Genomic DNA, 11,802 nt, shown 5'->3' on the forward strand with positions numbered 1-11,802 from the left:
AGCAAACGTCAACTAGGGAGGCGTGTGTTAGGCTGAATCCCTGAGCGATTCCCAGAATGGTACGGTCTACTCGCGCAGCAAAGTACTACTTCGGCAACCGGCAGCGTTTCAATTGCATGTGTGTATTGGGGAGCAAGTGTCTGTCACGGTCTGCATCGAAGCTGACAGTGAGAGCGCCGGTCTTTTTCGGTTCTTTAGTCAACGTGGGACGAGTTTTTCTCAGTAGCACGACTGAAGAATAGGACCCATATTCGCCGTTGGAGGAGCAACAAACGCATATTTCACGGCTCTTCTCGCAGCTAGAGTTTTCTGCGTCCTCTCTCCGCACGAAGCCTGGGACCAGGGGGAACCGGGGTGAAGCCACGGCCTCTGCAGACATAACAATAACGGGAAGGGCATGGCTGGAAGCGGGGCATGATGGCTACTGCATGTTTCTGCCGTTAGGCTCGCATTTGTCTGATTCAACTTACCGTGTAATCTTGGTGTCCTTTATACGCCATCGTTGTGTCGCCACAAGTGGCGCGCCTGCAGCGTGAGGGCCCACTTATTGAGCCACTCACCCTCCTTGCATTCCATCTGACTGCGTCGTTGTCTGGTGCACACGCCTCGCCCTCACCGTCTCTGTGGCGGTCTCTGAAAGGAAAACCTTCGCTTGCCCCGGACGCGGTGCCTGTTTCGTCCTTCTTGCATGCTCGTAGCTCGCGGAATCTCAAAACTATCTCTTGATCCTTTGCGACATAACCTGTTGGGTGGGATTTCCCAACGTCCGCGCCACAGCTCGCCCGTCGCCGCTTCTCAGCTTCAGAAGCGCGGGCGACTGCTCGGGAGGCTCTGGAACTATGTTCAGTAATTGAGAAAACGTGCCCATATACTAGGGGCTGCTCGGGCATGCCTAGAGTTGCCGGCGATTTCATAGCAGGGAAATTGGCTCCCTGAGACGCTGCAAACGAGCGTTGATGAGTCGAGCAAGTCCTCATGTTAGTTCGATGCTGTGGCAGAGGCGTACGGCGAACCTCGATAAGCTTTTCACGTGGAACAGCCCCTGGCTGAGTCCAGCGACCGCGCTCGTCCAACTCCCATGGCTGACGCGATGGCGCTGCATAAGCAATGAAGCTGTAGTTTGGAGATGGTGTGCTTCGACTGTGGGAGTGCTCGACGTAATCTTCATCGTCGCTCAAGGAGTCGTCGCAAGCACTGGCTAGAGAATCATGACAACAATACAGAAATATGGCGTGTGGCGCTCACAAACACTTGCGGAAAGCCAAAGTAACAGGACAATAGAGCATAGGGACGGAAAACCTCAAGCGAAAGGGAGAAGGGAACCCAGACTGGAAAAAGAAGCTTACGCAGGGTAAAAGGAACGAATGACAGAATTGAATAAGGACTTCCCAAGGAAGAGGAGTGCAGCGGACAGAAACGGCCAACTACGAAATGACTTTCTACTTACAGAAAGGTTACCTGGCTCACTCGCCACCGCTGCGCCTGCGGTCTGATGCAAACAAGGAGAAGGGGACTTTGAGCCGACACATTCCGCAGAGTCAGTGAGAAGAGGCTGGGTAACTGCAGACACGTCGTGTCCTGACTTTTTATGGTAACCATCCGCCAGGTTCGTATCTCTTTGAAGCATTCCGCTGTCGCTTTTGCCGTCTCCGGCTCTTCCTGTCTCGCTGATGTGACTACATGCAGACACACGTCTGCTCGTTTTTGGCGACCTTGGCTCACGCATTGGTGGAGCGTTTCCATCGGGGCGCAGCACACAGATACGCCAGCCCTCCTCTCCCTTTCCGTTTTCATAAAACTCATCCACCTTCGGTTTCTCTGGTGACAGCTCTTCTCTCGTGCTGTCTGTGCGAAGAGCTGTGATACCGCAAGTCCCTCCCGAGGTGTCCCCAGGCGTGGGGCTGTTTGAGCGTTCTTGCGACGAATTGTCCGCCTCTCGTCGCTGTCGCTCAGATGAACTCGCCTCATCGTCAGGTCTCAGCGCGCCTTCAACTCGCCAAGGTTGCACCGGCATGTGCAGGGCAGTGTCCCCGACTTCATTCGATTCTCCTGGTGGAGACGCAAGCGAAGGTGCGCTTGAGACGATGCCTGCCGGCGCTTCTCGGAGACACAGAGCATCCTCAGTTTCAAAATACCCCCCACACTGCTCGCCTGCCGTCCGAGCACCTCTACAGCTCTCGGATGTTTCGCAGCCTGCGGGACTGCAGGAATTCTCGTCGTGCCCCGTGGCAAGGAGTCGCACATTCGTCGCAGGTCGCCTGCGCAGAAAGCGTTTGGTTGCTTCAGAACGCGGAGAGGAAGTGAGAGGAGATGGGCGTTCAGTCGCAACCTCTCGAGTCTCTTTACGGGCCCTGCTTACTTTGCACCCCATGTCTAATGTGCGGCTGGGTACTCGGGCGCAGAGCACAACGAGAAGGCGAGAACCTGGAAAAATAACTTTACAAAAATTCGGAGCAATATGCGGACATCTGCAGGCATTTCTCTGCCTCTGCGTTGTTAATGCGCAAACCGGAGCCCTCGCGTAGTCTGCCCCCTTCGAAGTACGGACAGGCCATCTGCGCCTCAGCCGATGGCCGTACTGGAGAGGAGTTCGTGCTTTGCACTGGGGAGACCATTGGGAGACAGAGAATCCGAACTGCATGGGCCACAGCGCTAAAATACAGATGAGGAAGTGCGACAGCGGTCACTCCTCTTCCTCATCCCGCTGTCCGTCTCGGCTCTTCCGTCCGCCAATCAGCGACTGCCAAGAGTACAGGCTGCGGTCGCTCTCTGAGGTGAAAACTCCGCGTGCCCGACAGACACGGCCTTGCAAACCAGATTCAGACTACAAACATTCAGCTGATAGAACAGTAATATACGAAGATGACGGTGGAACCAGAGATACAGTTGTAGCCTTCGGCACAGGTGCACTCTGCCCCCTCCCCGCACACAACACTAAGAGTGACTTTGGAGAGCTCAGGAACACTGACAACACACATTGACGCGTGCGCTATCCTTCGCTTCAGTAAACAACATGAAAACAAGATTCCGAAGAGGACGATTGGATCGCTGACAAGACCACCCAGCCAGCGACCCAATAGTCCTACGGAGTCTTGGTCTAAGAGAAACCAAATGTGAGGTGAAGCTTTCTTTCCTCAGCCGATATGAATGCACTTCTGCCTTTCCGCGTATTCACAGCAACACTCATGTAACTGTGTGCCTTCAGTGAATGAATGCAGCAGAGACTGCCTCCATAAGAATGTCGGGGAAAATACAGTGAGCCATGGCTTTGCGGCCCCTTCGGAGCCACAGACTGCAACACGTTCACTCCATACGCTGAACTGAACCCGAGGGCAAAAACACGGTTGCAAGCTTACCAGAACCCAAAGCTTCCTTTATCCTTTCAAGTATTCGGGAAATTCCCCGATGCTCTCCGGCAGGCTATGACCCGCGATTATGCCGGTGAGGAGCCAAAAATGCCAAGCAACCGAATGGGGTCGCAAGCCCCCAAAGCATGCTTTCGAGGTGTTGCCGTCGTCTTTTTGCCTGTACAGGCTCAGTCTGGACGTTGTGCTGTCTTCGGCTCTTCTTTGAAGGGAGAATCAAGATGTTCACGCACGAGCGAACTCCTCTGGGGGGGTTCTCAGCAGTTGACCCTCTTACGGACGAGGGAGCCATTTCATGCAGTGAGACTAAGAGGTACCGACGTTTCTATTTAGACCACCAACCCATAGCGCAGTTGCAGCCTCGGGGCATCGCCAGACTGCCCTGGCGCTGACGGCTGGGCGGGCCTCTGCAAGCTATTTATCTGGAATCAATGATTAGACTAGGTCGTCGGAACATCGCACACAGCATATCGATAGTGCATCCCCGCGATGTGATTTCCGCCATGTATTTCAACGGCTCGGGCGCCAGCAACTCGAAAGCTGCTTCGAGCTATTGATGTGGTTCACAAAAGAATCTCTCAGGTTGTTCTATGTGCGTACTACCGTAACTTTCTTTCTTACGGCCGTGTTAGCTACCGGACAATAATGCCGACCTGACTGACTTACAGGTCCGCAATCAGCAAGTCCCATAGGACACCTGCTGCCATGTACGTCTTGTCGCGTCTGCACATATGCTGGCGAGACTAGCAACGAGACTACTCTTACACATTGCTGGTTGCCATAGAGCACATGATGCTGCCTGTACAGAAAAATCCCCACTAAGCTCGTGCGCAGCCGGGCGTAACCTGCAAGTCGCGGCCGCCAGACGGCTTCCGCTCGTGGTGAACCTCACAAGCTTCGTTGACCCCCAGAGGTCTCAAAGATTGCGGCTGGACAGGATTGCATCTGTGCGCGCGAGCCCGCAACTCAACGGTGACCGCTGAGGGAGCTCGCGCTTGTCTTGTCAAATGCCACCTCCCCTTTCACCCATTTAACTCTTTTTCTCTACCTTTCCGCGACAAAATACTTCGGCTTCTGTCTCCCACCCCTCTCAAGACTTCTGAAGGGATTTGTCCTCTTTGCCAGTCATCTAGCGGGTGGCCGCCAAAGTTCCACGCTGTCCGCGCGGCGTAGCTAGTCGCGGCAGTTTCACGCGCGCGTGAACTGCGGCCTCGAAAAAGCTTGAACAGGCCTCCATCAGATGTCTTGCAAGCTTGTCTCGTCGTTCCTCGACTTTGTGTCTTTCAGAGCGTCTCAACCGGGATGTATCTCTCTATGTCCTCTGTTTCTGACTCACTGACCACAGGGACTCAGGAATCTGAGCTAAAATAGCTGGGCCGGCGGGGCTCCTTTGCGCCGTCTGCTTGTCTTGCTGCTACCGACCGTGAATAACGCATCGCCCTGATTCGGGCGACTCACCCTCCTCTTCTTCGTTCGCACCACTCTTTTTCTAAGTACTGTTTTCTAGGCTTCCCAGCCAAGTTCATGGCGTAACACGGAAGGATGGTTTTTTTCGACGCTGCTGAGTCCGTCTCTGCGCCGGGCACGCCGCCAAGCTGCGCAGAGCCCCAGGATGTCATCTGCCAGCATGAGCTAGCCGCGCCCGCCATACCGTCAGTGCGGGATGTCTACGATCCGGACGAGGATCTTTTATCCGAAGATGAGCTGGAGGCCGGAGGTTTCGCAAATAACAACTGCCGAATCTTCGCAGACGCCCCCCATTTTTCGTCTCCTGCGCCGGGGGCACACGCGTTCGCGGACAACCCATATGTCCACAAACCGCCTGAGAGCTACATGCCATCTCTCAAGGGCGCTTTTGCGCCCATAAACCAGGATATAATGTCTCCTGGTTTTTTCCCTTCGTCGGCGCAGTCTCCACTCCGGTCTCCTGCCTCCACACACATCACCAATTTGGATGTCACACGTCCTGCCGGTCAACTGCCGTCGGATCTTCGCACTTCACCTGCGGAAGTCGAACTCGAACGATCGAGGGACTTTGTCGCGGACGACCGTCGGACGGCGTCTGAGGATGTTCAAGAGGCGTCGAATAGATGCCTCCCTCACTTTGGCGCTGTTGCCGGCGACGAACCGCGGAATGACTTCGCAGGTGCCTTGCTAGAGAAACGCATCGAAGCAGAACCGGAGATGTGCGGCCGCATGAACAGAAGCCATTTTTACGACGAAGACAGCACCTCTCCAGAGCTATCCGGATGCGAAGAGACCGCGGGTCTCCGCCACCAAAGTTCCGGTCTCTCTTCCAATGCACCAGAAGCCGGCGCGACCATTGCAGTTGCTGCAAAAGTCGGCACGGCGGTCCTACCACCACACCTTGCGCTCCACCCGAAGGCCGACGAAAAAGACGAAGCCACGCCACCTCTTCAGGAGACGCAGTATGAACGCGCAGCCCAGGGGGAGGCTGCTGAGCAGTCTACCGTGCTGCAGGACCCCAACACTCTGCTTCACAAAGCTCAGCTTCCTCTGGCGAACCTCGACTCGGCAGACGCGACCCTTGGGTCCAGCGCAGAAGCCCTTGCTGCATGGCAGGCGAGTGTCTTTTCAGCGTCCTTCCCGTCCTTTACAGCGCTTCGCCTGTCGACGGCGAAGGCACGCTTTTCAGCTCACGCAGCAAGCTCCGCAGTGTCTCCTGCCCCCGCCACGGTGTGGCCCGGCTGCGAACGCCCCCACGCTGACAACGCAGCATTGGATGCTCTATCCCACCAAGACGGTGCCGTTGCAGAGTTTCCTTCCTTCCATTCGGATGCCTGTGAGGAGGACTCCGACGCGGGAAACGGTCCGCATACGGCGAATTCCGCCAACCCGTTTTCTTTTGCGTCTGTCACGCCATCAGCCGCCGGCGTGCCGCCGTCCACGTGCTCGGTCGACTACGCGCCCGCTCCTCTGCCGATGTTGGCTCGTCCTCCCTCGCTAACGAGCGGCTTGTTGAACACATGCGCAGCCGTGCCCCTTCCTTCGCAGCTGGGCGACACCGAGAGAGACTCAGAGGGGCGCCTCGCCGGGCCCTCTTCTCCTCGCCGCGCCGTTCATGAGGAACTCCGTCCTCCAAACAATCTATGCAACACGCCGCCGTCAACGCCTCACGCTTTGAATGTGCCCTTGCTGGGTAACCGGTCCCCGGTCCCCCAAGATCGCCCCCGCCGTCCTACGGGTTCAGGCGGGGCTTTGACCCACGGCGGCGCCATTCACTCAACCAGCAGCGGCCCGGGGTCTTTCCTGGTGCCCATGAACTCAGAGGAGATGATTGAGGACGAGGCCAGCCAAGACGAGAAAGACCGACTGGAGCTACAGGCCAAACTGGCGCAAGTGCGGCAAGCGAGGCGCGACGAAATGGAGAGGCAGCTGCGGCTTCAGGAGGAGCAAGATGAGCAAGAATTGAAGCTTCAGCTGGCCTCAATGAAGCAGAGACGAGCCGAGGAGAAGGCCCTTAAAGCTTGTTTGGAGGAATCCACTCCCACTCCCGCCCTCACTCATGGAACCGGTTCACATTACGACAGTGGGAGCCTGACCGAACATACGAGAGTGCCTTTTGAAGGAAGGATCTATCAACTCTCTCACGCTGAAGCAGCAGAGCCAGAAAATGAGTCTTTCGTGCCTGACCGTAACCAAACCGCCGTTTTCGGCTCAGACGCAGGCGGCCTTGGAACGACGGATTTAGGCTCGCGCTTGGCCAGGACGAAATATTCTGAGAAGAGCTCGGCGGAGCAGGAGGGGAGATACCATGCCACTTTCGTGTCTTCTGCAGCGCCGAACCTCTCCGAGGAGCGGCGCAGCCTCGAGGATGCTCACGGGATCCCAGCGTCCGCCGCAAGTCACACGGGCGAGCAGCCCGAGGACCAGCGGCAAATTTCTTTTAACCCGTTCGTGGCGACCGGTGGAGCCGCTTGCACAGATGCGTCTCCCACCAAGCAGCGCGAGATTAGGCTTCCTTCATTCGGTGGAGTTCGGAGCGCAGGCGACCTCGGGGTTCGTTCTGCCCATGGGTCCGCGGAGGCCGCAAGCACGGAGAAGCAAGAGACGCAGACAGGCACAGACAAAGCCTCGCCCGAAGAGCCGGCGGGAGCTAAAGCGGAGTCTGGGATGTCTTCGCACCCAAGCCTCCAGGTTCCGCTTCCTTCTTTCCCGCTCGTGACGAATAACGGCCAGAGGACGAGCCCGTCCCGCAGAGGCGACACGAAATCCTCGCAGGGCCTGCAGGATCTCCCTGCAATCCCGTGCCCGGATACGCCGGAATCCCATCTCCATGCGTCTGGTCTCGAGGGCGTCACGACTTTCTCCGCATCCCAGGCAGGTGCCAACCCGTCGGCTTGCTCGCCGATGAATCAGTGCCACGAGACTGTTTTCTCTTCGGTCGATCTTCACGCGTGCCCTCTGGCGGCTCCTGAGGAAATCACCTCCCCGCGCGGACTCCCGCTTTCACCTGCCAGAGTGATTCACTATGAAGAAGTCGTCAGAATTCCAACCTCGCCCAAGTCCTCAGTCGCCGCCTTTTCAGGCTCAACGTGTGATGCAAGAGACTCTGTGACTGTGACTTCAAATGCTTTCGCCGCCCTGCTGCCCAGCAATCCTCCAGACCAAGGAATCGTGTTCTCCGCCCCAGGAAGCCCCCGGGGTCTCGCCCGACTGCAGCCCGCGGGCCTACAACAGCCCCTGTACTACTACAACTCGGCGACAGCGACCCACGATCCTCTTCAGGAGCTGACTCTGCAAAACGAAGAGATGTGCGGAGGCATTGCCAACCTGGTGTCGGCTGCCATCCTGCCAGCTAGCTGCAGCGTGCTTGCCTCGTCCGCTTCGAATCCAGCGAGCCCCGCCGTCGTGGCTCGTCCTCCGTCCCCGTGCATTAGTCCTGCCTACACACAACGCGGCACGGAACACGACAGAGGCGTCTTGCACACAGAGCCGGACACATCTGCAGCAGGATCTCGATACATTCCAGAGTCTCCTGTTTCTGCTGCTCCTGCGTCCACGAGCCCTCTCACGTACTGCGCGCCGCTCCCCAGCTCCCAGCTGCTCTCGAGCCCCCAAGTCCAGGCTGCGCCGGCTGCCGAGATTTCGTCAGGTGAAGAGCCGTCGGTAACGGCCGGGGCCATAACTGCTGCCAGGCCGCGGTCGCAGCTCCCGCCCCTTCCGCTGGCTTACCTGGTTGGACCTCTGTCTCCCTCTCAGACCCTTGCCGCGGCTTGTGAAGCCCCGCTCGCCCCACAAGCGGCCTCACTCGTCGTGGCGCGTGAAACGCGCCCGTCCCAGCTGGCAGACGCCACCCCGGCGGCGCTGCCTTTTGCAGCCGCTCCGAACAGTTGTGGGGCGCCGATTGCCACTCAGGTGACCTCTCCGGGCCGTGCCTCTCAGTTGTACGCGCGCTCGGCCGTCCTGACTGCTGTGGGAGAAGCTGAGCGGGAACGCCGCGGGAGTGCGCAGTGTGGAGTGACGTATGGATATCAGCAAGAGGTGGTGCCGCACATGCCCCCCCACGCGCAGAACGGGGCACGCGGAGCTCAAGAACTTGTGCAGATAAGCCAGCCGTCGGCAGCGCTCGGATGTCAAGTCAATGTGCAACTCGGGACACCAAGCACCACGCTCTCTGCCGGCGCTCAATATTTCCACGCTTCCGGGTCGCACGCCCCTTACTACTATATGCCGACGTGCCCCCCGCCTGATGGATGCTTCTACGGAGCGTCCCTAGCTCCGGGAGGCTTTGGCCCACTCCAAACACAGGACGGTGCGACAGACACGTTTTCTGATGCCTCCTCTAGCATTTCATCGACCCACCCAGCCCCCCTGAACGCCGCCGTCCCCTCCACCCGCCTCACGACAGAAGTCCCTTCTCTGCCTCAGCATCTCGGACCGTTCGTGTCTCTTTCGTGCGCGGAAGATTCGTTTAAACCCTTCAAGCGTACCGTGCGCTGCCGCTCCCGCAACGCGAGCCGTCCCGTGTCCCCTGGTGGTGGCAGGCATGCTGCGGGACTCACCCTCCACCCTGGCGGCGGGCCGCTGACTCGTCAGCAACATCTCCCAGGAGACAACGCGGGTTATCTTCTGCATGCGTCGCCCCAAGATTCCCTCGGCTCTCTCCAACTTTTGCCCTACGCAAGCGCCTCCGCTGCACTCGACCCGTCTCAAAACTCGTCTCCATTGTTCCGGCGTACCGAACTGAGGCAGCAAGGCAGGGGGAGATCGGTTACGCCCGGGAAGCGCTTTCTGGGTGGCACGACGCGCCTCTTTGGAGGCTCAAAGGCTCACCAGCCCCCCTCAGCTCAGCTCGGGGCTGCATCCGACAAGCCCCTGGGTGCACATGCTGGTCAGTCTTCCGTGCGGCCCCTGTCCATTCTCCCCGCTGCAGGCGGCGAGCCTCTGCTTCGAGGTGAAAACGGCCTCCAGCAACCTCAGCCGAACGCGTTTTTCGGGCCTGCCTCCCAGGGGAGTAACGCGGGATATCCGGCCCTGACGCCGCCCATCCCTATCCTCATCAAGCGCGTCGCGCCCCGGGACGATACAGACGACTCTCAAGAAGACGACGACTCCCGTGGACTCCGACGCTCCAGAGCACCTTCGCTGGTCGGCAGAATGGCGGCCGCAGCCACCGGCACACTTCTCAACGTGGGAGGCAGAGTCGTCGGCGAAGTCGGGAACGTGGCGGCCGAAGTCGGCGGCACGGTAGTCAAGCAGCTCGCCTCGATGATCCAAAAGGGCTTTGACAACCTCATGGAAGGCGACAGCTCAAGTGGCCCTGAGCCGGCGTATGGAGAGGCGGCGCTAGAGGAGAACGCCGACATGCAGCGAAGGACAAGCTTTGATGGGGCCTGTGGCAGCAACGCGGAGCTCAGCCGCGCACAGGCTTTCATAAGAGACACGCAGGAGGCACGCTCAAACGGAAGGTGCACAGAGAGAGACCGCCGCGCGCTCAACCGAAGTGCGTGGTTCTCCGTGGCCCCCGCAGTTGGCGCCGAGAACGCGTTCGCCTACCCAGAGCGAAGTTTTTCTGGGGAAGACACTGCAGAGGAGCAGGTCAAGCTGAGCCAGACCAGGATGGAAGAAAAAACTGCTTTGTATGAGCAACCCCCCTATAGCGGCCCCGGAGGAGCCTTCCCTGGAGCGCCTGAGGCCTCTTTGGGCCCGCGAGAGAACTCAATCAGGCCGCCTCTGTCTGCCTCGTTTCCGGAGAGCGAAAGCACTCGGGCTGCACCGCGTGACTCCGCTGGGAAGGAGAGGCCCTTTTATCCACTCTCGCGCGAAAACGAGCGTCCACAGGTCTCTCACCCGAGCTATTTCAGCGTGCGTGAGGCGCAGCGTCGAAGCCCCTCGAATGACTCTGACCACTCCAGCGTGCGGATGTACGCAGAAGAGGGCCGCCTCCTGCCTGTTTCGCAGCCAAACTCGGTGGCCAGTGGTTTGGCTTCCCCTGAGGATTCACACGTACTGAGCCACGACGAGGGATCGTACAGGATGTGTCCCTTGGATCCCCGCGAGAACCTCTCGAGCCACCACGCAGCTGCCACGAGCGGATATCCCACTTTCCAAGAAACTGCGTCCTCCGAGCATCACTACGCCGCGCAAAGACAGTACTCACAAGGCCAGGACTCCTTCTACGGCTCGTCTTCGTCTGCCCAGGAAGCGGGGATCGCTCCAGAACGGCGTGCAGCCTTCTTCACTTCACAAGAGCAAAGCAGCCACTGTCGGGGCGCCTCCCACGAAGCGTACCCACCAGCTGAAGCAATGATGCCCGTACCCCAGGCCCTCTACCTCAAAAAATACCACGCTGTCGGCCAAACAGTCCCTTCCGAGGTCTCCGACGAGCGATTCTTTTCCTGTCTTCGGGCTGGTCAACAGGCGCCAACATCTCGCTTGCCACCGCTGCCTGAGCACCGCGCTCAACATCCAGACGCGGCCCCGGGAAGCCTTCACATGCAGTCGCAGAGAGGGAAGCGGTGCCTGCCGCCCCTACCTCCGTATGCAGAGAACCGCGGTCGCAGTCTGCCTCTGGCAGAGTGCGGCGGCCAAACGGAAGCCATGAAAGAAAAGTTCGAAGCCTGCGATAGAATCGTCGGCAGGTGGATCGAGCGAAACAAGTCAGTTAAGGGACTTTAAAGACCTGAAGTAAAAACAGGTGGAGGAGCAGCGGAACTTCTTAAAAGGTTATTATCACATTATAAGTAGCTATCGTCTCTATACAAATGATCCGCGATCCAGAACTGTATAACTCAAATCGAATAAACCAAGACATTATAGTTCTTCAGAAAGCATTTCCATGTGTACCCTAAACCCTAAAGATAGATTTCAATGCGAGGTGTGAGGGCGAATGTATTGTTTTATATATTTGTTAGCAACGAGCACCATCTGGGGCAGACCCTGAGGCCCCGGAGCACAAAAAGACATCGTGCTA

General features: G+C 58.2%; 1 protein-coding gene across 1 annotated transcript; it reads left to right on the top strand.

Moving 5' to 3' along the window:
* Window positions 1–4,907: 4,907 nt before the first annotated feature.
* BESB_073070 (uncharacterized protein) lies at window positions 4,908–11,507 on the top strand (the record flags this gene model as incomplete). Its single annotated transcript, XM_029365680.1, has 1 exon — window positions 4,908–11,507. The coding sequence occupies one exon, from the start codon at window positions 4,908–4,910 to the stop codon at window positions 11,505–11,507; it is 6,600 nt and encodes a 2,199-aa protein (XP_029218164.1).
* Window positions 11,508–11,802: the final 295 nt, after the last annotated feature.

This window comes from Besnoitia besnoiti, assembly GCF_002563875.1.
Source record: "Besnoitia besnoiti strain Bb-Ger1 chromosome Unknown contig00007, whole genome shotgun sequence".
Taxonomy (NCBI): domain Eukaryota; phylum Apicomplexa; class Conoidasida; order Eucoccidiorida; family Sarcocystidae; genus Besnoitia; species Besnoitia besnoiti.